This window comes from Colletotrichum graminicola, assembly GCF_000149035.1.
Source record: "Colletotrichum graminicola M1.001 genomic scaffold supercont1.41, whole genome shotgun sequence".
In the NCBI taxonomy this organism is placed as follows: Eukaryota; Fungi; Ascomycota; class Sordariomycetes; order Glomerellales; family Glomerellaceae; genus Colletotrichum; species Colletotrichum graminicola.
Genome location: NW_007361045.1, coordinates 74,114 through 99,841, shown reverse-complemented (window position 1 = coordinate 99,841; position 25,728 = coordinate 74,114). Strand labels below are relative to the sequence as shown.

The 25,728-nt window shown below is 54.4% G+C and overlaps 7 protein-coding genes across 7 annotated transcripts; 4 read left to right on the top strand and 3 right to left on the bottom strand.

Moving 5' to 3' along the window:
- Positions 1–42: 42 nt before the first annotated feature.
- Positions 43–1,268, top strand: GLRG_08771 (uncharacterized protein; the record flags this gene model as incomplete). The annotated part of the gene is made up of 3 exons (XM_008099321.1): positions 43–75; positions 170–502; positions 558–1,268. The coding sequence occupies 3 exons, from the start codon at positions 43–45 to the stop codon at positions 1,266–1,268; spliced, it is 1,077 nt and encodes a 358-aa protein (XP_008097512.1).
- A 2,086-nt stretch (positions 1,269–3,354) lies between these two features.
- Positions 3,355–4,844, top strand: GLRG_08770 (uncharacterized protein; the record flags this gene model as incomplete). Its single annotated transcript, XM_008099320.1, has 2 exons — positions 3,355–4,073; positions 4,127–4,844. 2 exons carry the CDS (start codon positions 3,355–3,357, stop codon positions 4,842–4,844), a joined length of 1,437 nt encoding a protein of 478 aa, XP_008097511.1.
- A 785-nt stretch (positions 4,845–5,629) lies between these two features.
- Positions 5,630–7,198, top strand: GLRG_08769 (FAD binding domain-containing protein; the record flags this gene model as incomplete). The annotated part of the gene is made up of 1 exon (XM_008099319.1): positions 5,630–7,198. The coding sequence occupies one exon, from the start codon at positions 5,630–5,632 to the stop codon at positions 7,196–7,198; it is 1,569 nt and encodes a 522-aa protein (XP_008097510.1).
- Positions 7,199–7,881: 683 nt separating this feature from the next.
- GLRG_08768 (hydroxymethylglutaryl-CoA synthase) lies at positions 7,882–9,656 on the bottom strand (the record flags this gene model as incomplete). Its single annotated transcript, XM_008099318.1, has 4 exons — positions 7,882–8,019; positions 8,079–9,166; positions 9,230–9,332; positions 9,597–9,656. 4 exons carry the CDS (start codon positions 9,654–9,656, stop codon positions 7,882–7,884), a joined length of 1,389 nt encoding a protein of 462 aa, XP_008097509.1.
- A 4,177-nt stretch (positions 9,657–13,833) lies between these two features.
- On the bottom strand, positions 13,834–15,870 carry GLRG_08767 (uncharacterized protein; the record flags this gene model as incomplete). The annotated part of the gene is made up of 1 exon (XM_008099317.1): positions 13,834–15,870. One exon carries the CDS (start codon positions 15,868–15,870, stop codon positions 13,834–13,836), a length of 2,037 nt encoding a protein of 678 aa, XP_008097508.1.
- Positions 15,871–17,481: 1,611 nt separating this feature from the next.
- Positions 17,482–18,165, bottom strand: GLRG_08766 (uncharacterized protein; the record flags this gene model as incomplete). Its single annotated transcript, XM_008099316.1, has 1 exon — positions 17,482–18,165. One exon carries the CDS (start codon positions 18,163–18,165, stop codon positions 17,482–17,484), a length of 684 nt encoding a protein of 227 aa, XP_008097507.1.
- A 4,731-nt stretch (positions 18,166–22,896) lies between these two features.
- Positions 22,897–25,268, top strand: GLRG_08765 (uncharacterized protein; the record flags this gene model as incomplete). The annotated part of the gene is made up of 2 exons (XM_008099315.1): positions 22,897–24,059; positions 24,116–25,268. 2 exons carry the CDS (start codon positions 22,897–22,899, stop codon positions 25,266–25,268), a joined length of 2,316 nt encoding a protein of 771 aa, XP_008097506.1.
- Between the last annotated feature and the right edge of the window lie 460 nt (positions 25,269–25,728).

Below are 25,728 nucleotides of genomic sequence, written 5' to 3'. Positions count from 1 at the left end.
TGAAGGAGAATGCGACGGGGTTGACAAGGCAACATACTTAAGATGGCGATTCGAGAGGATATCGTCGCTTCGGCGGTACGCAGGCCCTCCCCCTATATTTGGCGACTTGAGGCTAACTTCAACCCAGACGCAGTGTTAGTATACTACAAAGCGGGTGAATATGTGCCAGCAAACTGACCGTCTTGTAGTTTTGCAAGACCCAAGCGTTGCGAGCTCATCGATTGAAAACCGCGTGGCATTCCTGCGGACGAAGAACCTTACCCAAGAAGAGATCGATGCCGCGTTGGCAAGAGTAGGCGCTCAGCCCGTACCGGCTGCTGCGGCGGGTTCGACGACAGTCGCTCAGCAACAGCAGCAACAACAACCGTACTATCAGCCCTACCCCCCTCAGTATGCCGCCTGGCAGCCACCGCCAACGTCCCCTAAGAGAGATTGGAGAGACTGGTTTATCATGGCAACTGTTGTCGGCGGTGTCAGCTATGGTGCATATACGTTGGCCAAGGTACGACTTTCGTGTTTGCAGGTCATTGAAACAGGTGTGGCTCACAGTTTGTTAGCGATACGTGTATCCTCTGATTGCGCCACCGACTCCCGAGAGGCTTGAACAAGACAAGAAGTCGATCGAGGAGCAGTTTGACAAGGCTTTCGGCCTCGTCGAACAGCTCGCAAAGGACACAGAGGAACTCAAGGCGGCGGAGCAACAACGCACAGAGAAGCTGGACACGGCTCTGGCGGACCTGGAATCGATTATGCAGGAGCTGAGGTCTGCGAATACGCGTCGGGAGATTGAGACACAACGCGTCAAGGACGACGTACAAATTCTCAAGGACTCGATCCCGAAGGCCATGAACACCCAGAAGGACCTCACCGACTCGAGACTGAAGGAGGTGAACTCTGAGCTTACTAGCCTCAAAACGCTGATTACCCAGCGCATGAACGCGGCGTCATCGGCCAGTACGAACAATCTACGGACCGGCGGAAGCGCTGCGTCTACTTCTTCAGGACTGAACCGCCCTGCTGCAACGGGTGGTGACAATCAAACGGGCACTACCGAGGCGGCTGCCAACTCTGATACGCCCAAGACAGTTGGCACGCCCACATATAACCGACCCTCGCCTTTCAGTGGCGCCACAGGCGCAAAGGCGTCAATTCCGGCATGGCAGATGGCCATGGCTAACAAGGAAAAGGATTCCGTAGTGTCTTCGACACCACCAAACGAAACTGGGGACGGCAGCAGCTCACAACAGCAATCAGCCGGAAGTGTGTAGTACCGTATCGTGATTTGAGTCGACGTCTGTACAGCAAACAACATCAAGGATTTCATTGCGTTACGGAGTGGGAAACAGCCGATATAATTGTGCTTTGGGCTCGATTGTATACTTGTACTAGATATGAGCATTGAAAGCTAGTACTCTGATAATGGCACGAAGTATCTGAATGACAAATTTGGCGGCCCAGGACTAAGTGCAGAAGCCAGCTATGAGCCCTAGAACGCTGCTTCAGGGTTGTCGACATGAACGCGAAGCTGACGCGTTCTTTGACTTGGTTCACACGGGACGACTGCCATTCGCGTGCTGCTACCTTGATCCTTCTTATGCGATGAGGGTCTAGTGAGGCAAATCTTCGGCTTACCCTTGGCGGTGAAGATTGGGTGCCGAAGGGCAGGCCGGGCTGTATGTACATTGCGCAAACAATCGGCTTCGTTGCTGAGCTGTGACTTGACGATATGGCCGACAACTGATTGTCTGATTGTCTGACGATGTCTCAAGTCGGACGGCAATGAGGCTGGTTGCACCGGAAGCAGCCAGCAGGTGCCGACCATCGGCCGGTGCTTTTTGCCGGGGCCGTCCGTAGCTTTGGTTATGTTTCCTTTTTTTTCTGAGCGACGTTTGAGCAGCATGGGCATATGAGCAGGGGGCCACTCAAACGATGTAGCCTGAATCTCTTTGTGCTATCGATTTGGCAATAGGTGCAACTCTTGTTCTATACTGGGTACCTGGCTCCTTGCATGGAGCAAAGGTATACACTGGGTACTGAATTACTATGTACGGTAGGAAATGCAGTACGTATTGAATGAGTGGTGTTGCAAACACCTTCGATCCGTGACTGATCCCCCGACTCCGCTTTCCGCAACTATTTCCTCTTTCGTTCATCCTTGCGGTTCTGCCCCCAATGATAGACGCACTGCCATGGCTGGTTTCTCGCCGAGTCAGGATCGAAAGTGAAGACAAAACAGCTCAGCTACCAGGTCTATCCCCGCACCGCATATACCATCTTGGCTATTCATCGTTACACTAGGTATCCGTATAAGCAACTGACCTTCTGCACTCACTCCACCCTTCAACTTCGAGGTGCATGTCCCTCGCAAATATACCTAGTTTACCCCGTGCCAAGTAACTAAAGAACTGCACATCGTTCTCCCCGGCCACTTCTGGGTTCTAGACTCCTTCGCATTACGGTGCTCTTGGCTCCCCCTCGCCACTTACATTCCCTATCCGACCCTTCGCTTATCCCCCAGTGTGGTTGCTGGCATTGGCCAAACTAAATTACTATTAGTGATGGAATTGTCTTCCCCCTCGGTGTGGCCTCTCTCACGACGTGACGACATCGGTATCCTCCGGCAGAAGACACGTTGGTCTAAATCGAGGAGCTAATGGTGCGATGAGTTGGACTAAGTAAACCATGTCTGTATCCAGCTGACAACCACAAGTGATTCGTCGATTAAATTCCGTCGTCAACCGAGGCACATGCCAAGCGACATGTCACCGACTTGTTCACAGTTTACGTCCCTCGCCTCTCGTACATCAACCACTCTGGTCTCTTTAGTTCCCCGTTTACCTTCCATACTTTTTGCTTAAACTGTCGCGGTAGCATTCGGTCTCATGTGCCGATGTTGCATTCGGACTCTTCTTCCATTCTTCGTCCTGTCTTCAAGCACGTTCCCACGACAGCGACTACTTCCACTTTCCTCTAAGCCCTACACTACAATCTCAGTCGCCCTCTTCGCGAGTCCATCTTGGCACACTGTCTCCAATATCGAAATACGTTCAAGGGGCCGATCCGTGGGGTGGTGGTGTGGCTACCGCATCCGTTGTCAGGGGACCGCAACCGACCGTGTATCCATCCGAACATCTTGTCGACCCCAAGTCCTTGACCGTTGCTACCTCACAGTGGACGAAATTACAGCCTTCTTATTCCGGGGTAGCGTGTCGTTGATGTGTTTCAATCCTGTAAGGCAATAGAGCCTTCTTGCTTCTTCCTCTCCGTTGAATACCCTTAACTAGGCGCCCTCTGCCGTCCCATTCTTCTGTCGAAATGTCTACATCATCGTTCACCTTCCCAAATCCCCTCAACATGCATCCTGCGCAGCTCAAATTATTACTCTCGCTATTGCCCAAAGTACCCTTGATGGCGCGGGTGGCCCTTCTTCACGTCTTGCACTTATCCAAGTCGTCGCAGTATCTTGACCTGCGGAGCGACCTCATTGTCTCGGTCCTACGTTCATACCTGCAGCCGAGCAAGCCACGGTCCATCACTTCCACCCAGAAGCTCGCCAACCGGGATAACGGCGTAAAGGGAAGAATATGGGTCTCCACATACGCCAGTTCGGTCCCGGAAACCGATGTTCGTGATGCGCTGGTTGGGGCCATTCAGTCACTGAGGACACCAGATACACCAGAGATTGCTCTACGATTGCCGGACATTGTGCCCGTCGAGGGTGAGTGGACAGGTTACCGTTCTGGTGCCACGAGCGAGGAACGGCAACCCCAGATCGGAGAAAAGGAAAAATACGAAAACCTCCAAAAAGAGGTCACCAGTCCCCTGACGGTCTTATACTTTCATGGTGGAGCATACTACCTCCTCGACCCGTCAAGTCACCGTCCGACTACCAAGAAGATAGCCAAGCTGACTGGCGGACGAGTGTTCTCCGTCCGTTACCGACTTGCCCCGCAGAACCCCTTTCCGGCGGCTCTGCTGGATGCTCTCATTTCCTACCTAACACTTCTATATCCGCCTTCCGACGCCTACAATCAACCGGTTGACCCGAGACATATAGTTATTGCTGGAGACAGGTAAGCCGTACAATGCCGTCGAACCCAAGGTTACAATACTAACCAATTCACAGTGCCGGCGGCAACTTGAGCCTTGCCTTGCTACAACTCTTATTGGAACTGCGCCGACAAAACAGAAGAATCCGCTGGCATGGCGAAGAACGAGATATTTTACTACCTGGCGGGCTTGCTCTGAACTCCCCATGGCTCGACATTACACAAAGCTCGGCAAGCTGGGACGTGAACAAGGACTTTGATTATCTTCCGGCTGCTGAGGTATATGCTAAGCACAGTCCGCCACCATGCGATGCATGGCCCGCGAACCCCCCACGAACGGCTCTGTACGCAGACGATGATCTTCTAGCGCACCCGCTGGTGACACTTGTCATGAGCCGAAACTGGAAAGGCGCGCCGCCTGTATTCATTTGCACTGGATGGGAGTTGCTGGCGGACGAAGATAAGTACATGGCTCGCAAACTGCACGAGGATGGCGTGCCAGTAGTGTTTGAAGAGTACGAGGGCATGCCGCACTGCTTCTCCCTCATCCTGACAACAACGCCAAACGCCAGGCGTTGCTTCGACGGCTGGACTGGTTTCATGAAGAGGATCATAACGCATCCGGATACCATCAGTTCCAAGGCTATTTCAGTCAAGGCCAAGACACTCGAGGAAGTCCCTCTAACCTTTGAGTCTTTGTTGAGTGATATCAGCGAGGAGGACATGCGCCAGAGGGTCCTAAAGAAGACAGAGGCGAGTTTGGCATCCTCTCCAGAAGTAGTACCAAAGCTATAGAAACATCAACCTATCAATGAGCTACGAGCCCCGAGAAAGCACCGATGGTTCTATATTCAACATCATACGATGTAACTCTTCTTGAAGCCATGGGCCAAAGAAGGCATGACGGGATGAACGTATCTCCGAAGTCAAGACAAGGCTCCAAATGGCAATTGTAGGAGCTTGCGGGCGACACGCGCAGATACCGAGTCGATCCCCTCGGTATTTGTCTGCTTGTGATGAGCTGGCTAGTGGACAATGAGCGTGCAGTTCCGGCAGCCACCCATGAAGAAGAACGCGGCACGATATCGAACGACATAGTTGAGTTGGCACCCAGTTTCGGCGGCGACTGCGCTCGCCCCCAGTGCCTAACAGTCAATGGCTACAAATTTCCCCGAAAACCAGGTCCGCCACGCAGTGGAACCACCCCCGGAAGCCCCCTCTACCTACCTACCTACTGAGGCAGGCACGCACGTACTAATTACCTAGGTAATATCCGTATACATACCTAACGCATACCCATGCCCCCCTTCCCTGTCAGAAACCTTGTTTAAGCTACCTAGATAGGTACGTAGGTACGACGCAGAACGCGACGCAGCGGCGCGCGACGATAGGGAAGAAAAGAAAAAAAGAAAAAAAAAAAAGAGAAAAAACCATCTCGTTTCCCATCACTCACACCGGGTGGTGACATATCGAGATTTCTGGTCGGATTTCACAGTCCACAGGCAAGACCACACCACCTTTCATTGTATACCCGCACTACCACGTGGATTGTATTTCCCCAGAGACTTGCAACCTACAGAATGGAGCGCCACCAAAAGACTGTTTCCAAGATCGCCGCCTCGGTGCGGTCCTTCTTCGACCGCCGAGAGCCGTACCGCATCTTCCATGGCTCGACCAACAGCACCCGGCCCTTCCGCCGGGACCGCTTCGTCGACATCAGCGCCCTCGGTAACGTCCTCGAGGTGGACAAGACCCGCCGTACCGCCCTTGTTGAGCCCAACGTGCCCATGGACCGCCTCGTCGAGAGCACCCTGCGCCACGGCCTCGTCCCGCCTGTCGTCATGGAGTTTCCCGGCATCACGGCCGGCGGAGGCTATGCCGGCACTGCGGGTGAGTCTTCAAGTTTCAAACACGGCTTCTTTGACGATACCATCAACGAGGTCGAGCTTGTCCTGGCCAATGGCGACGTTGTCCGCGCCAACCGGAGTGAGCGCGCTGACCTCTTTCGCGGCGCCGCCGGCGCCGTCGGCACTCTTGGTGTCACCACCATGATCGAGCTTCAACTCATCGAGGCCAAGAAGTATGTCAAGACGACATACCACCGCACTCATAGCGTTGCCGAGGCCGTCGAGACCGTTCAGGCCGAAACCCTCAACGCCGACAACGACTACGTTGATGGCATCCTCTTCTCAAAGGACCATGGCGTCGTCATCACCGGTAGGCTTACGGACGAGATCCCCGAAGGCAGCAAGCCCCAGACTTTCAGCGGCGCCTGGGACCCTTGGTTCTACATGCACGTCAGGGACCGCACACTCACCGCCGGCTCGGGTCACGGAGACGCCGCGGCACCTGTTGTCGACTTTGTGCCGCTGGCCGAGTATCTCTTCCGCTACGACCGCGCCGGATTCTGGGTCGGCGCCGCCGCCTTCGACTACTTCAAGTTCGTTCCCTTCACGCGCTTCACTCGCTGGTTCCTCGACGACTTTCTGCATACTCGCATGCTCTACCGTGCTCTGCATGGCAGCGGCGAGTCGGCGCGCTTCATCGTCCAGGACCTGGCACTGCCGTACAAGAACGCCGAGCGTTTCGTCAACTACACGGCCGAGACCTTCAACATCTGGCCTCTATGGCTGTGCCCGCTGAAGCAGACGGCTCCGCCGACCTTCCACCCGCACACCGGCGAGGTCGAGACACTCCCCGCAACAACGGCGGGCGGGGGCTCCAGCGATGGCGGCAGCATCGTCACGGCACCGAAGCCCATGCTCAACATAGGCCTCTGGGGCTGGGGACCCGCAAACCCTGACGAGTTTGTGGCGAAGAACCGCGCGCTCGAGCACAAACTGCGCGAGCTAGGCGGCATGAAGTGGCTGTACGCACACACGTACTACACCGAGGATGAGTTCTGGCAGTCATACGACCGGCAGTGGTACGATGGCCTGCGCGAAAAGTACGGTGCTACGACGCTGCCGACCGTCTACAACAAAGTCAAGGTCGACGTCGATGCGCGTAAGAATGAACTGAAGAGTTGGCGCAATATCGTCAAGTCCAAGCCGCCCATCGGCGGGCTCTATGGCATCTACAAGGCCATTCAGAGCAAGGACTATCATCTGCACCGCCATGCTGAGTGGAAATACAAGGGTGAGAAATGAGGGGCAGAAATGTGGCAAAGCTCGTCTTCGACGTGGTAATGACGATTATGTCCGGCAAAATCCCAAGTTGCACAGACTCATGGTGGAAACGGCCAAGTAAAGCTGGCACACCTTTATTGTCGTGTGATATTGCCCATAGGTAGGCCCTATAGCGGCAGAGAAAACCGGCCTCAAAGTTTGAAAAACCGGATATGTATTAGTAGCGTAGCATCACGCCCACCCGGAAAAAGGGGGCTAACAATTTGGCATATAGACAAAGCGTGATATCGTACGGCGCATCGGGTATTTTGGCCTGGAGATATTTCAGCAAAAAGAAAAGAAAAAGAAAGAGAAGAGCAAGTATGGCGCAAAGAGAGAATGCAAAAGCCGTAGGTCCAATTCATTCATTTCCACTTCCAGCTTCATCCATGGCGATGCTCAAATACGCCCGTCTGGCCCGGTATATACAAATGGCCCTAATATGCGGTGCTATTTCCACACGACATGGTTTTCTCTCCTGTCGAGTACTCCCGTCTGGTCGCGATCCGTGACGCGCTTCTAAATGTTCCTCCGCTGATTAAACTACCTCGCGCTAGCCGTGCTTCCTCAGAAATCATGATGTCGCAAGATCTATGCATCCCAACTCTATCTGTTCGCGGTTCCCAAGGTCCAAAAACATGCTTTTTCTGCAAAGGTGCAAGGCTCTATGCCTTGACGCTGTAGGTACGCTGGAACTTCTCGTTGACGTGCTCAAGGTAGTAAGTACCGGGTGCGATGGTGGAAGGGTCGCCTTTGGGCTTGTAGTCCTTCTGGAGGTGAGCCTGGTGACGGAGATCACACATCTACAAACCTTCTGTCAGTAGGCCTTCTCTTGTCTTCATGGGCAGGGGATCATTCTTACCGCTTCGTAAGCCTCAGGGGCCAGCTTGCGACGGGCCTCAAGCCTGGCGGGAATGTCAAGGGCCTTAGCGAGGGGAGAAACGTCTCCGTTGATGCGCAGGGACAGGAAGCTGGCAGCCAGACCGGAGCCGTAGCTGAAGACACCAACCCGCTTGCCGCTGAGAGTGGCGGCGTCGACGTAACAGAGCAAGCTGGCAACGCCACCCCAGACGCTACCGCAGTACATGTTGCCGATCAACGTAGCAACCTGGGCACCTGGAGCGACTCTTTCCTGGTACTTCTTCTTGGTGAGGCCCATAAAGGTCTTCTCGACGACCTTGTCGGTCAGCGACTTCTCGTAGTCCATATCGCGAAGCTCGGGAGCAACCTCGGCGAAGACGGAGCTGTCGGCATCGGCGAGGTAGTCGTGGTACAGCAGACGGGCGTACGACTTGGCGACAAGCTTACAGTTGGGAGCGTGGAAGGCCAGGTAGTCGAAACGGTCCAAGCCGGTCTTGGGGAGTTTGGCCTCGCCGTTGGTGCCGTTGCCGTTGGCATGGCCGTTGGCAGCCTTGGAAAGCTTGGCCTCGCGCTTGTTGTATTCGCGGTAGGCAGCATCGAGGGCCTTGGTGTAGCAGGTCAGGGAGTAGTGGCCATCGACGTAGGGGTACTCGCTGGTGAGGTCAGGCTTGTAGAAGTCGTAGACATGGGACATGTAGGTGCCGCGCAGACCGGGTTCGACAACCACGGGGGCGTTGGGACCAACGAGCATGGCGACGGCGCCGGCGCCTCCAGTGGGGCGGGCGTTGCCCTTGGCGTAAAGGGCAATGTCACCAGCAACGACTATGGCATCGCGACCGTCCCAGGCTGAAGACTCGATCCAGTTGACGGCGTTGAAGAAGGCGTTGGTACCTCCGTAGCAGGCGTTGACGGTGTCGACGCCTTCAATATTGGTGTTGTCACCGAAAAGCTGCATCAGCACAGACTTGACCGACTTGGACTTGTCCAGGATGGTCTCAGTGCCAACCTCGAGACGGCCGATCGAGTTGGTGTCGATGTTGTACTTCTTGATGAGGTTGGAGGTGACAGTCAAGGCGAAAGAGTAGATGTCTGCAAAGGAGCACCTCGTGTTAGAACGGGCAGGGAAAACATAGAATCGACAGGTTAACTCACCCTCGCGGTCGTCGCAGAAGGCCATCTTGGTCTGACCGAGACCAATGGTGTACTTGCCGGCGCTGACGCCATCAAAGGTCTCAAGCTCGGTCTGCTCGACATACTAAGTGGTGGCAAGCATTTTGTCAGTAGGGAATTCACTGTGGCGCGGGAAATTCCGACGCGGACAGCGCGCAAAATGATGTGGGCAGGAGAAGCAAGACACGAGGGGTAACTTTGGGGGAGGGTGGACTGCTGCGATTTCGGCGACGAGGGGCAGCGCGTGTTTTTTTCCGTCCCCCTGTCCCTACCCCCCCTCCTCCTCTGTGGCCTGCGGTTCTTTTGTGGTGGTGCGAGTGGCGTGAATAGTGGCAGGAATGAGACCAACCTGGCTGGGGAAGTAAATCTCAATGGCCTTGATGCCAATGTTCTCGGGGCGGGAGGCCATTTTGGGTGGCGCGTTCGAGTAGACTGAAGATTGGGGCGAAGGGTTTTGGGGAGAGAGAGAGAGACTTAGATGTCTAGAAAAAGGTGAAAGGTCAGTCTCCAGTTCTCACTTATAAACTTGAACGACTTTCACCGCCGTTTCGACCACCCGGCAAAACAGTGACAACAGGTACCCAACGTGCAGAACGAAGAGACAAGGGTCTTCCAGCATGGGGTGGTAAGTGAAGGGTAGAGGAGGGGGAGGGGCAACGAGTCTAACGCACCTATTAGCACAGAGAAGGCGACTTTTCGACGAAGAAATGTATGATGCGGTAAGTTTGGAAGGAGGAGAGACAGTCGAAAAGGAAGAAGCTGGAGAGAAGGATAGTGAGAGAGGGGAGGTGGTATTGGGATGGGACGAGAGAGCAGAAACGTATCGAGGGGTTGAGGGGCGTTTATCTCTGGGGTTTGTCCTTCCCTTTTGTTTTTTTTCCCCTGCTTCGTTTCCCACAAGCTCTTCTGCAGGCAATAGGAGACCAACGGTTGCTGTGCAAGGTAGGAGAGAGGTAGTGACGGGGGAGTAGTGTTAATATTAAAATCCCCACTGACGTAGCAGCACACACCACAGCGTCGCTCGGAAAAAGAGTCAAGCATCCGTTGATGGGATGGGATTGATTTTGGTCTACTACACGTACATGCCCAGATAGTACGGATACTACGAGTACGAAGATACAAGACGGGACGCGCACCGCATCCCATTCGTACCTCACCATTCTCAAATTGGGACATACCATAAGAGGAATGGCGGCAGCGGGGTGTGTGACAAGCAGCAACTTGGTTGGGAAGGGAGGGGAGTGCGCACAACACGACACCAGCACCCAGCCCGATAGGGTTTTTTTCCCTCTTTTTTTTTTTCTTTCTCTCTTTTAATACGTATGTTCGAACAGTTGGTTTCCCCTTCTTTTCCCCCCTCCCTACGCAGTAGGTTGATCTACGGAGTAACCATGCACACCCTCACCCCCCTTACCCGCCCTAACTCCCCAAGCAACTCCGGGAGCTTGATGAGGTACTCCCGACAAGGCAATCGGACTATATAAACTAGTAGGTACTATATGGGTCAAGCCGCTGGCATGAGGTGAAGATGACCTCCCAAACCTCCTCAGGCAAAGGCCGGCAGGCAAGGTATAGGCGATTGATTACCTTAAGCAGATATCTGTGCCAATGACCCATGGTTGTGGGGTGCCGTCGCTCCGTGGTGTACGAGTACTGTAGAGGTGTTCGTATGTGTGCTGCCACACCGGCGGAAGGAATACACAGGCCCTCAACGCGGACCTTGCTCGCTTGGCATTCTTGTCGCCTAGCTAAGTTGTCGAAGTTTGTCATGCTTTCTGAGAAAAGGTAGAGGATGGGTCAAGCCCTTCCCGAAGCGTACGTCGTTCCGCGATGAACCATATGCCCTGCAGAGCTCAAATAACGTTGGCGCGACGCGTAAACGGGGTGGGCGGCGGAAGGATGGGAAATGCGAGATGTCTTCCCTCTATCGGTACGTACCCGCACTGAGCACCTACCTAGGTATCTAGGTACTTACTAAGTACAGGGTGGCAGGGGTACCCTCATGTTGTTACCCCCCATGGCTGACCTCATAATAGAGGGGGGATATTCACCAAAAGAGAAGCCCCGTAGTAGGGGGTGAACATCAGTACATTAGTAACCAGGCAGGGGTAATTAACTTCGGCCGGATACCATACCTACATACCAGTAGTAGGTATCCATTCTCTGTGAGAGTGATAGCAAAATACCCACAGTGGACCTGGGTGGTAGCACTAGAGCAAGAGGTACCGTTAGGCGGGACTAACCTGCCAAAGGGTACCTACCTGGGTAGATAGTACCTTGGTAAGGGTAGCGTGCCTGTTCGCATAGACTGCCTCTCTCCAGGCATTGTATTCTCTCTCCATTGGGGTTGGTGCGGTGGTGTGTCAATGGGATCGCCGTAGGCCAGTGGAGGACAATAAAGGCGGTAGTTGTTCCCACCAGTGCTTATCTTGTAGCTTTTCAGCAAAGTGAGTGCATATGTGACCCTTTCACTGCATTGCAGAAGGAATGAGTTGTGTTGAAGAAACGGTCCGACTCATACACAGACTGGGTAATTTACCTAGACGTAGGTATCCGTAGGAGATGTGCCGTACGGTGTCAGCTTCGCTAATTACCTACCTACCTAGATAGTCGGCCATCCCCGCTCAAGACATTTCCCCCCGGTCCCGCTACATACCCCTTGGGCAAAGAGATGGGATAGAAAAGGTGGAAGATGAGGAGGCTGCACAATGCCCTCGGGGCGTGCGTTGAGGTCTCTCAGAGTGTGATTGATTCACTCTTACTAGTTTACTCCAGGCCTAGCGTTTACCGCCAATTAGTATCTATCATTTTGTGACTGTGGTGGGTGGCTAAGCTTGTTTGAGTTAACTCGACGACCAAACGGCTATGCGCCTCGGGATGCAGGTATTTTGCCCCGTCTCCAACACCTTCCTAACCGCTGATCCTAACGCATCTTCGCATCTTGATTTTATTATTTTATTCAACTGCTCTTTCTTTTTAAAGCCAATGCAGTTTGTAGAGAGCTCGCCTATTGATATAAGTAAGTCTAGAAGAGAAAGTATCAGATTTTTTATTCTTTTCAGAGGACAAGAGCTTGGACCTTTTCTTTTTCTTTTTTATAGATGTTCTTGCTAAAAGCAGTGAAACGGTATTATTCGCATCCCCCCCTGGCCAGGCACAGGCACAAATGAAACGAATGAGGGTGCACCCGTACACTACAGGTGCTGTGTAAACCACCTACCCTTACCTAGAACTGCAAGTGGAAAGCAAAAAATTTAAGGTACTAATGACAGCTGTGCCACCAAGCCACCGCACCACATGGCGAAGACGTCAATCCACCTTGATATATTATCTCGTCACAAAGTCGAGGGATTCGTCTTCACAGTGGCTGAGCTGATCCTTCTGCTGTGCCGAACTTGGATTCTGCAAGCTCACAGAAGGTTCACGAGAACCCTTGCAGCGTCAATGGCAAACTGCTTCTGCCACCCTGCCGCATCTCACTATCAACCCCTGTTGACATCTGGCCCCTGCACAGCTGACAACCGCCTTGCTCAGTGTATCAGCATCCTTGCAAAGTCGCACACCCCACCTTGACTTTCGCCGAGTCTCCGAATGTCGACAACCTCCCTATCTCGCATCTTCAACCTCGTAGTTTCGGCTTCGCATCGCCGCTTCGGTCCTCCGACATCCAGATCCATCTTATTTTACATCCTCCGATGATGATTGCGAGGACCAGCACACGCGGCTTATCCACGCGAGTGGCCGCCCCTCCGCGACATGCCGTACGAGCCCTGCAATTGTGTCTCTGTAAAAAGCCTTGCCGATTTGCACCCCGCCAGCTAGCTCCATCTCCGAGGCCCTTCGACCGATTCGACCAAGTGGCTCTATAACTCACCTCGACCGGAACTCGCATCGGCCATCTTGCCCAGGTCAAATGGCCTGACCCCTTCCCCGTTTCCGAGTCGTCTAAAGTTGGGAAACTCGGGCAGAATTTTCGGGAACGCAGCACCACATAGCACCGCAAAGCAGAGAGGCACTCACATGCCTTCTTTGCCGTCCAAAACCCTCGCACCCGCCACGCCCCCACCCCCTATCGTACCATCATGGCATTGTCTCGGAAACCATCGGTGCCTAGTGTAAAGCATAGTCAGACCCCTTTCTTCGACGCGCCGAACCGTGAATGATGGTGTTCTGCTTCGCTGCCATCTCCCATAAGAGCTGTTGTTGCAGCTGCCCGTGTCCATGTCCTCGAGGCTCTGTGACATGGCCTAGATGCATCTGCTGGGTGCGCTTGTCTGGCCAATGATAACCGTTGCATGTGCTAATGACTGTCAAGACGGTGTTCGTCAAGATACCAATACTAATACCGATAAAGGCACTGTGGCTTGACGCCATTGCACTGCCGTCAGGCTGGCTACCGACTCACGACGACGGACTTTTCACAATCTTGCGTCCAAAGCATAGTCGTGCATTGTCAATACACCCAGCTTGGCGTGAGTACTAACTCGTTGGTCTGTGAAGCAAACGCATTCGCTATGACAGGGGATCGTGGTGGTCCTCTGGGTCCTCCCCAGAAGCCCAAAAAAGAATAATGTACAAGTTAAAACTCAAACCTCCACTGGGGTTCCGTACCCCGAGTCTAGCTTTTGCTTGGCTTCGTCCACCCCATTTGGGGGTTTGACATCCGGGACCACTGGGCTGCTCTTCGTCTCTTCCGCCGCCGTCACCGTCACCTTGACCGGGGCTTCCGATTCCGACCCGGAGCCGGAACCGGAATCGGACGAATCAGAAGAATCAGACACCTCCTTATGGTGTCTGCTCTTCTTCTCGCTCCTGCGCTTCTTCTTTCTCTCCCCCTTCCGCCTGTCCTTTTCCTGCTTCTTCTTTTCCTCCTCCGCCTCCTCCTTGCGCTTCTTCTCCTCTTCATCCTTCTTCTTAGCCTCGGCCTGCCGTTTCTCCTCGGCGGCCTTGAGCTCCTTGTCCTTCTTCTCCTTGCGCGTCTCCGTGACCCAGTCCTCAGCTCCGGCGACAGCCGCCTCGGCGCTCCGCTTGTGCTTCATCAGGTAGCCCTGTATTTCAGCAGGGCTGAACTCGTGCGCGGGAATCCTGTCAACAAACGCCTTGGACAGAGCCTCAACGTTGGCCACGGTGTCGGCGGTGCGCTTGGCAGCCTGCGCGGCAAGCGTCGTTTTGGTCTCGAGAGTCAGTGCCTTGTCCGGGTGCTGCATGGGGGTGTCGTCCTCGTCGCCCTCGAGGGGCGCATAGATGGCTCGGAAGATCGCCCCGATTATCTCATCGTCGGCCAGGGTGAACCTGACGATCTGGTCTACGCGGCCGGGACGGATGAGGGCCTTGTCGAGCTTCTCGACATGGTTTGTCGTCATGATGAGAACGCGGCCCTCCTGGCTGGCTACACCGTCGAGGATGTTGAGCAGGCCCGAGAGGGAAAGACGGCCGCTGGGCTGATTGGCGGGGTTACCTGGAGTCAGCTGTCCAGGAACCATCTCTCCACTTCCTTCCTTGTGTCCAGTCGTGTCGTTCGTTCCGACATCCTCTCTTGTGTGCGTAAGGCCGGCGGTGTCGATATCCTCCAGGAGAACGACACATCGCCGGGGCAGCTCGGCGAAAAGCGTTGCAAGATTCTCTTCGTTGGCCGAGATGGAGCTCAAGCTCACAATGTAAATCCTCATCTTGAAGAAGCCGGCCAGCGCGAGCGATAGCGAAGACTTGCCGGTCCCAGGAGGACCGGTAAGAAGATAGCCGCGCCTCCAAGGGATGCCACGGTTTGAATACCACTTACGGGTCGTGGGGGACAGGTAGTCGGCGACATCGTCGACAATGTCTTTCTTCGTCTTCTCGTTGAGTATAACGGTCGAGAAGGGCCGGGAAGTTCGGGCCATGCAGCGCTGCCACGTGGGCTCGGTGGTACCTACGCGCGTGCTGCCGCGATAGATCATGGTCTTTTGCGAGTCCTTCTCCTGGTACTCGGCCCGGGCCTCCTGGAGAAGTTCCTTGAGAATCCAGGGATTGCGGCCGAAGCACGAGAGGCTAATCTCCTCGCGCTCGCTAACAACCAGGTAGGAGGCCTGCTCGCGGTTCTGGCTCCGCTTGAAGAGCAGCAGGTGACCGCGGTACCAGAAGGAATGGCTGCCAAAGCTGGGTGTGTAGGCGAGGGGCTTCTTCTTCTGGCCGAACTCAGAGGGGGATCCGTCCGTGGAGGAGACATCATCGTTCTCCTCCTCGTCATCGTCCCAGCGCCAGAGGAACCAGGAACGCGAGCTCAGGTTGGTGTTGACAACGAAGCGACGTGAGTTCTTGGCGAAGCGTTGGGCGGCAACCCAGGACATGAGTATGTTGTATATCTCATCATCGGTGCGGACCTCAACGGTAGACATGAGATGCTTTTCAACTTTTTCCCACAAGTAATCGCTGAAGTAGCGCCAGGCAAACGTCGCGCCGCCACAGAGGATGACGAGGGGGATGTATACGTTTAGGTCGATACCGAGGTACTTCTGGAAAGCGGTCGTGAAGATGCTGAAGCCGGGGAAGAAAAAGTCGAGCAGCGCCAGCTGCGGCGCGGGTTGGGGCAGGCTCGACGAGATGTTGATGGGTTCCGCATACGCGGACTGGGCGGATGTGCTCATGACGAAAACGGTGTCGAAGACTTCTACAAGAGAAGCCAGTCCGGAGAAAGGAACGTCGATACTGGACTGCTGATCGTCTAAAGACGGCCCGTCCCTGCTGACGGATGCTGTGGTTTATCTAGGCCTGGAGAGCGGGGGCCCGGTGGTTCTTTGTATGATAGTCAGAGATGAGTTTCGTGAGTGATTGAAGTGGGACATTGCATGACCGACCGGTGGATGTGAGGAAACCGTTCGATACTATATACTCGGCTGCCGATGAGTTGTAAACCTACACGTGCAGGTGAGGCAACCACGTCAACGAGCAGCGAGGCGCCCACGTTGGTGATCACGGGTCCAGCCCGTAAGGCGGACGTACCATCTACCCCACCACGCAAAAGGAATGGGAGAGACGCATATCCCGTAGGATGGCTGACTATCCAATTGGCATCGAGGCGATACTGCATGAGGCCGCCGAATGGGAAACCCCTTCACGTGAGTCACTCCGGACTGCGCTAGGACAGCGGCGAGAAAAAGCAGGTCCTATGCAAAGTACTCTTGCGCGCTGCCTCCGCAACAGTTGGAGAAGCTCTCTCTGAGGGTGATGATCGGACCTTGACCAGACCCCGCTAGTTAGGCAACAGTGCCATCAGTGAGCTTGGAGGCAGGAGACTATGACGAGGGGGCTAATTAGAGGGGGCCCCCAAACTCAGCTAGATGGTTTACGAGCTCCTGTTTGGGATGGTAAATCGCGAGTCTACCGGTAGGGCTCTGGAATCCACCGTGACCAACGGGCAAGTGGAAGAATGCGATGCTTTCTATGGGCTGCAATACACTAGTGGGGAGCAACACAGCCGCGGTAGCTGTGGCTCAGGATGACTGCATATCCACCATGTCGTACCCATAAGTTAATCACCATATAAGTGGATGAAAAGAAGCACAAGAGCGTTTTGGGACGAGCGACTGACACGCTAGGACTAACAATAGAATGTCGGGTTCCGAACCAATCCTGAGCGTATGGCGTACGAGATGCACACTTTGAGACCAATGATGTGGTGACTACAAAAAGCTACGCATATTAAAGATGTACAGTCAAGGATCCGTAGTGTATGGGGACCAAGCCCAGCCACGGCCGCGAGCTGCTAGTTACAGCGGCTTCTCCGGATGACGCAGAGCAAGCCGCGGAGGGTTTGAAGGTTGTTTTTCCTTTTCAAAAATTTATTGAGATGAGTCCCTCATGCCGATAACCCGAGATGGCATCACATTAAACCATGTTGTCATGCCGCTACCAGGTCCACAACGATGGCAACCTAGGAGTATCAAATTTGGTTGGTACAGAGGCATTTCCATATGAACACAACGTGGGAATAAGCACTGAAATCATGTATCATAAGTCATCAAATCCTTCGTCCTCCAAAACCCCTCCCCGCCTGCAAGAAGGTTCTGTGTTTCCCTTCGGTGTCCTGGGTACCAACCGGGGGGAGGGGCTTTGAGTAGTATTTTGGCCGTTCAAACGCCCAACCCAAACAAAAAACATACGAGCAAAAGAAAATCAACACCCGATGTACGTCGTACACCTGAACCTCGTGATACTGTTGTTGGATACGGTATAGACAATTTTCAAAGACGGTCTCTCTACTCCCAGTCATCGTACTTTCCTGGGTGATTGCCGCCGCCGCCACCACCACCACCAAGGTCGAAGAAAGCCGGGGCCCCGCCGCTATCGGCAGGGGGAGGCGGTGGAGCTGGCGGATAGAACCCGGGGTCCAAGTTGAAGAAGCCGGGGTTCTCGTCGTACACGGGAGCACCCGGAGGCGTCATGAAGTGCGGAGGTGCCGGCGGTGGATGGTTGAACGGGGGTGGGTGCTGGTGCGTGTGCGGGGGCGCGGTGAAGCGAGGCCGGCCATGTGTATTCGGTCCTCTGCGACGCCGTCCGCTGCTCCGGCTATCGGACCTGGAGGCGATCTCGGAGATGCTATCGTCCCATTTCGGTTTGACCCAGGCGTATGTGGTGTATGAAACGTTGCTGTAGATGCTGGCACTGTCGTCGTTGTCGTCGTCATAGTCCCAGCCCCCCTGGAACTCGCAGACTTTGGTCTTGCGCAGGGACATTGGCTTGCCGAAAGGGGCTCCGGCAGTATATTTCATGAGGGAGACAGCCCAATGGTCACTCTTGATATTGGAATGGGACACCTGGGACGACCTCGACTTCTTGGAACTTCCCGAGCTCAAGGATGACCTCGAGGACGAACGGGAAGAGCCAGCGGATGAGTAGCTTGAGATGGACGAAGCATCGTCCATGTGACGATGGTGGCCCATGGCTGCGATTGGACACCTGCAGGCTGTATATGGTTTAGGTTGGGCGGGCTATGCAAAGCAAGCAGCGGCGGTAGCTGCAAGGCGCACAGAGAGAGAGAGAGAGAGAGAGAGAGAGAGAGAGAGAGAGAGAGAGAGAGAGAGAGAGAGAGAGGATTGAAAGGACGAAAGGGGGCAACTCGGTACGACACGGCAGAACGAAGGAATTGGAGGCCAAGCTCGGATCCCTCGCAGCTCAGGTTGAGTTTGCTGGTCACCGAAGAAGAGACGAAGCAAGAAGTAATAAGCAAGCAAGCAGCGAGCGAGCACTGAGCAGCAGGCCGCCGGGATGGACCTTGATCATATACTTGTCGCGCTCTGCACTGCAGGTGGAACGGTCGAGCGTAGCCGTGAGTGACCACATCTGTGGTCGACGTTGCTCGCCTCGTCTTATCCTTGGAGGCTCGGGCAAAGCAGTGGTCTATGCAGCACAATGTGCATGATGCAAAGTGCAAAAGCAAGGGGACGCCGTGCCTCACGACGCTACCTCGCCAAGCGAAAGGGTTACCTACTCGAGATCGAACCAGTAATGGTCAATCAAGGGATGTGAACAAGGCTACGGACCTTTGCATGCGGGGTTCAACACCCACCCAGCAGCAAGCCTGGGACGTCGAGCACTCACCTTCCGCCCTGTTTCCATGGCAGCCCTGCACCGATCACCATACCTACACTACCCGTGTTTCAAACCGATCTTTTGAGACAACTCAAAGTGTATTGGGGCAGCATAGGCATCGAGACTGGCAGCTACCCTATGCCGAGTTGCACGACTAGACGCATACCTATGCTATATCAGGAGGCCGCGTAGAAGGCGGAGAGATAACCAGATAAGAGAGGGGGGGGGGGGGGGGGGGGGGGGGGCACCTAAGATTGAGGAGAGGGGGAAAAGGAAATCGAGCATCTTCGGACATCGGCTTGCACTTTGAGTAACACAAAGGCAATACCAGAACGGGCATCGTAGGCCGCGTGATAGTCTATCAGAGAAGCTGGCTACTCGCAGAGCCAGTGATGAAACATCGGCCAGTGTCGAGCAGCATGCATCTACACGAGCAGTAACCCAATCCAGCGCTCCGCCGCAGACCATGGTCGCCAATTGCCATCCACCATCTTCGAGGACCACGAGACCCGAGTGTGTGGGACAGAAAACGAGGCTGCAAGTGCAGAAGAAAATGCTCAAGGGACAGCCAACGGAATCCATAATTTCAAGCACTCCTGGAACCAAAAGGGCGGCGATTCACTTGCATCTCGTTCCTGGTAATAGGTAAGGGGGGATGACTGGATGAAAACGGGGCTGTTCAACGTGGGAGCGACAGCCAGTCGGCAACACATCTTGTCTTGACGTGCAGTAGTTCGAGGCCCTGCGACCATACAAAAAGAGACCGTGGCAACCATGTCGTCCACTTCCAATCGCTTGAACAAGAGGATGAAGAGTGCACGCGCGAGCTTGTATTGCCTTCTGGATTGGAAGAATTCCTCCGGACAGACTGGCTGGAAGGGGGCGCGCCCGTCCTTCGTCGCCTGCTTCTCGGCCTTCGGTCATTAGATGCTAGGGAGGGTCACACCGAAATTGGGTAGATAGGCACGGAGGACGTCATGACTTGACATGCCCGAGAACCCAGCCGTCCGTTCGGCCCGCTCGTGGTGCTGGCTGCTGGCTGTCACAGCCGGTATGTTCACAGCTATTGACAACAGCTGCTGGGCTCGGCTGTGAGGGTTGGATGGGATGATGGATGGATGGATGGATGGTGGGCAGCTGAGCTGAGGGGGCAGCTAGCGGTGCCGGGACTGATACAAGGCGTATGCGACTTGCTTGCGGTATATACCGTAGGTATATACTCACGTTGGTGCCTAGAGTGTACAGAGGTATGCGTCGCAGCGTTTGCTTGGCTTCTGCCTGGCTGGCTGCCTTGCCAGAAGAGCCAGGGTCTTGGTATCATCATGAGGCTCTGTCTGGGGGAGTCGGGAGAAGAGAGCACCCAGAAACCTAGGTCGACTGTACCACCTGCTGAAAGCGAGGTGGAGCATCGTTGGTGGCATTAACGACTGCCCAGCGGCGAAGACAGCGCAGAGCAGTTATCAGCGACCAAAATGCAGCGATCCAGAGGGCTCCTTACCGCACAGTCTCCCGACGCAAGCGGCGGCTGGGAAAGATCACCGTTCAAGGGTACTCGGTTCAGGTTAAGTTAAACTCCAATAGAGGGGATGTGATGAGATGTACGGATACTGTAGTCTGTAGGTACAATGTACGGAGCACTCCGTACGTGGTGGATAATCCTCGTGGAGTCTTGAAGGGGTCTTAGTCCACACATTGTTGTTTCCTTGTCGAGGACCATCCCGTTCTAGTGTATCCGTATCCGTAGTATGTACCATGTATATCCCGGATGCTAGGGCGAAGCTCATGTGCTGGTAGTCAAACTAGGATCTGCGACTGGCCCTGCTGTCTTGCCCGGCTGGGGCTGGGGTTGGGTGCTCTCCCGTCCGTACCTCCGGTTTATCCAGCTGGCTAGGTACCCTAGGTATCTATCTGTCGCCGTCTCCTGTCCCAAGCCTGCCTTTCCGAAGCCGCGCCGAAGAAACACCATGGCCACTTGAAGTGGGAACCCCGCTGTTTGCCAAACGTCTGAAACCTTGCACTGTGACAGCGCCGGCAAGGGACTTGGAGTGCGCCGACGGTCGGGACAAGCACGAGAGAAGGGGAGGCAAGAATTGATCAAAAGGCCGAGGTTGTATCCGTAGTCGCGACAAGAATAAGGATGCCGTCAGTGATGGGAACGATGCCAACAATATACATCAGGATTGACGGCACCCTCTGCAGATCAGGTGTGATACGAACACCTCGGCAATTCAACTAGGCCGGCCGAGTTGTCTGGTGCCGGTTCGGCGTCTTGGCCCCTCCGTCCCAACGGCTACTACCACCGGTACGTACTTGAATCACGACGAACGAACGAGAACAGAAGACCATTGTTTTATGATCGACCACCGGCACACTCTTACTCTCAAGTTAACCAGGTCCAGCGTGCCTTGTAAGATGGGCTCTGTTCAGGTAGCACGTGGGTCCGTCCACCTGTATCCGTACCTGTGTGTAGTGTAAGAATACCTAGGTGGTTCACGTTGTGGTGCCTCGGGAGAGGATACAGATACGTGCACATGTAGAACGAGTCGGCCAATGCTACCCTCCCCACCCTTCAGACACACAAACGAACCAACGAATGCCAGATTCAGTGAGAGGAGGCGGCGGGGCTGCTGGCTTGTCGCTATGGGTTGAAACTCACAACACAGCCATCCAAGTCATTCCTTGATTCTTCTTGAAGAGGGGCCGGCCTCCTCCGGTCCGCGCCATCCGTTTCTTTACGCCGCGGTTGCGCACCATCCATCCGCTTCTATCATAGAGTGTACATAGTAGGTAACTATTCAGTAGACTTAAAAGTACAAAATGTAAAAAAACAGCCGGGTCATTCTGTAGGTTCCGGAGCCCGTCGCTGCGTGGCAATTCCTCTTGCGGTATCCGTACATGCCTCTATCTACCTATCTACCTTACCTGACTTACCCCATCGGCCGGCCGCCTTTTGCATCTCGAAGAACACACGTTCCTCGTTGGACGGGAGGTACATGTTTCATCTGCGGCTACACATACTTGTATCTTGTACCTCTCCTATCCTCCCACGGCCTTCACTTCAGCCCCCGGGCTAGAGACCGAAGTCTGGTATACTACCTACTAGGGGGTACCTGGCATCCTGCATTCACCCAAGGACAGCTTGGCGGCCCCTTCCTCTCCTTCCTCCCTCTTTTTCTTTCTTTTGTTTTTTTCTTCTTCTCCTCGTCTCCGTTCTTTGTCCCACCTCCTTCCCTCCTAGAATGAAGTACAAGTACTTATTCTTAGTGTCTGCACACCAGAGCGAAGTATTGTACTTCTACCCCCTTCACCCGGACCGTTTCTCTGGTAGTCCCCAAAAAGCCTCCAGTGGGTGGATTGGCTCTCTTTTGCCTGTACCTACGCTAAAGTGCCCGCTTACCTACTAACCTACTTCATGTAGGCAGGTACCGGCAGACCATCGGTACGTACCGAACTGAGGTAGCGTACCTACTTATCTAGTAGTAGGTAAGTCATCGTACTTACCTACAGTAGGTACCTAGGTGATTTAGGTACGGTAGTGTAGTGTAGCCGGTAGACAAGAGAAAAAGAGGGGCCCACTTCCTAATGCCACCAATAGCACGTTTGGACTCTTCGTGTCGGACCCCAAACCCAAACTGTTCCTGAATCGTCCAACCTTGTCTGGTATTACCCTCCTGCACCCGCACTCCCACTCCCTCTTTTCGCCCTGTTCTACGCCTATTCCTCCTTCTCCTCTACCACCCAAGCCTACCATTCGCCTTTCCTTTACCTTTGCCTTTCCTTCCCACGCTGCCAACCCATTTCATCACTTCGCTCCTACGCAACAAATACCAAACAAAACTCGTCAATTTTAATAATTCCATCGCCTTATACGACGACTACTGACCTGCGGCACCCTAATCCCATTCACACGGCGACGACTGGCTCGGAGCGGGCAAAAATTCCAGGCGACAAGAGAGGCACCGAGGGACCGGATCTGGGCCTCTGGGGTCAGCCGCCGACGCCCATGTTGTAAATTTGGTGCCACCATCCTCCTGATCGGCCGCAGCTCGTCGTTGATTCGCGACCATAACCACGACATCGCCATGGATCCTTTCCAGGGCAAGACGGGTAACGAGCGGAGGGCCTCTCTTCGAATGTCTGCCAGAACCTCACTCACGGCCGACGATGATGACGACTACGCCTTGGCAGCCATGGGTATCTCGGATGGCTTCCGCCCGGACAACCTCTCCGCTGCCCATCAACCCATCACCTCGACCACAAACCCGTTGACTGGCTCGGCGGTTGTGTTACGAGACTTCCCTGTCACTCAGCGAGTCACACCCGCCCGACCTTCGAGCATCGCGAAACCCCCGCGTTCCCACGATCCACTGGCTCTCCGTCACGATGGCTCCGCATCCCAACCAAACGGCGCGCCCATCTCCCGTGTTTCTAGCACTTCGACTGACTCCCCCATCATTCGATCCGAGAGCCCCTACGAAGGGCCATCCGGCCCCTCCCATCCGTACCAAATGTACCCACAACGGACAAACAGTGTGGCAACATCGACCACTGCCCGCATGTCTGTACGCTCGTACGCAGGACCCCGCGGGCCGACGCACCCCTACACTCTCTACACGCAGAACACCGTGCCTGTTGATACGAACGAGGGCGACAATATTCCCGTGGGCTTTTCAGGCCGTTCTGACGGCTACCATCGACGAATCGGTCCTGAAGGAGAAGAAATTGCCGACTTGATTGGCCCATTGGGACACACGGAAGAGCTCCCACCATACACCAGGTATCCTGAGCAAGCCTACGCAAGGAAACAACCAGGCGAGCCACAATCGGTACAAGGGCAGCAGTCACCACAACCCGAGCAGCATCAACGGCACCAGTCGCCGCCGCCGCCGCCGCCGCAGCAACAGCAACAGCAACAGCAACAGCAACAGCAATCACAGCAGCCTCCACTTCTTGTCACGAATGCCTCGGTTGCACCCATTCCCGGCGCCGGTGGCCTCGGGCTTGCTACTCGCAACCCAGAATTCGAGTCACGAGAGGACCTTCGCCTGCAGCCGTCCCGGATGTCATCTCGGACGCTGACCTCTGATACTGCCAGCCATCACGAAATCAACACTGCCGCCAAGGTTTATGCTGAGAAGGGTGAAATTAAGTCCGACCGCAAGTGGCAAAAAAGAGCAAAGATGCGTTTGTTTGGTGTGATCCCTTACTGGGCTATTTGCTTACTCGCAGTCGGATTGGTAATGATGTGAGTACTGGTCTTTGAACTGCAAGGTTTCTCTCCAAGGCTAACAAGTCGCTCAGGGGCATCATTTTGGGTGCTGTCATTGGTACTTTCTTCGCCAAGCACAGGAGACCATCTGGGAGACACCAAGACGAAGATCCCATCCCCCTCATTATCCCGACGGCAACAGTGGATATCAGACCCCTGGCTACACTACCGCCAGACCTTCCACCGATGGATACTGGCATATTCGGTCTGCCGCCTCTAATTGCGAGCCAAGCACCAAACACCTGTTTCAATGACACCACACAATCCCAAGCCTGGACCTGCAATATTCCCTTTACTAGCTACGTCATGGGCGTTTCCAGAATCGCCAACGAACTACCCATATCCGACTACACCTTGAAACTTACCACTTTCAACGACAGCGGCCCATATGACAAGTCGCGAGTCAACATGTTCTCCTGGGGCACTCAGCCACCTTTGATCATAGATCCGCTCAAGATGCGGCTGGTAAATGATACCTCTGAACCAAGCCGGGGGGCCGCTTGGTTCGCTCAGATGACGTACAACAAGACAGTCATCGTGCCGGAGGATAGGTTTCCTGGCGTCAGCACACCGAAGAAGCAGCAGCCACAATCCAAGCGAGGGTGGGGTGGCTCGTCGCCCCGACTGGGAGAGTACAGCAGAAAAGGCGTGCAAGGAGCACAGCCGGGTGACAGGCCATGGATCTGTACTTGGCCAGGCACCCTTCTTGAAGTCTTTGTCTATCCGGCGCAGAACAACAGCTATCACAAGCCGACCTCGACCACGCGCGCTACCCCAACTCCAACTCTTCCACCAACAACCTCGACGCAGTTCTTGGTCCGTCATGGCTTACAGACTGGGGCGCCTCAATCAACCTCGATTCCCGATGATCGGCCTCCGTGGGTACCACCGCCGCCATACCCTCAGGTTATCAAGTTTGAAGAGCGTCGCGTATCACTTGATGGGACAAAAAATGCTGTTTGTCGACAAGTCGAAGTGTGCGAGGACGGCGTGACCACTGTTCCCGTTTTGACGGACGAGGGCCAGCCGGTTGAAGTCACAATCATAGAAAACCGGCAAACTGTGGCGATTGCCGACTCAACAAAGCGTTGGATCCATGAAGACAGCCTCATGCTGTCTCCCCGAGACCGACCGGTCAGGACTAGTCAGTTGAGCGACTGTGGGTGCATATGGTGGTTTACCTAGCGCGGAAATCTCTGACGACAAAAGCATCATGGCTACAACAACCCGGATTTTACCATATGACTAATGTACCCCCTGGCTCATTCTCTCATCCTCTCACCTGCACGCTCTATTTTATCGGCAAAAGAGGTTGTGTTCAACATGTTTTATAGGCGTTATTCCGGTCTGGCTGAGCATCATGGGCGTATTTATTTGTGGCACAGTCGGTAGGCGATTGTATATACCTAGCGGATATCTATGGGCGGGCAAACAATTCCCCCGTCCTTGGAAGGAGGCCCCTCTTTGATGTGTGATGACAGGAGAGGACGCTGTTTCAGTCACCTCCGAGGTTGGCCAAACACTATTTGAAAAAACTTTATTTGATGTTGCAGGTTTGGGTTAGTCTTGCACGTCAACTCATGTTAGTATTAGTTTCTGAAGAACGGGGAAATAAAGCTGTAGTTGATCACCGCCACTGATGATG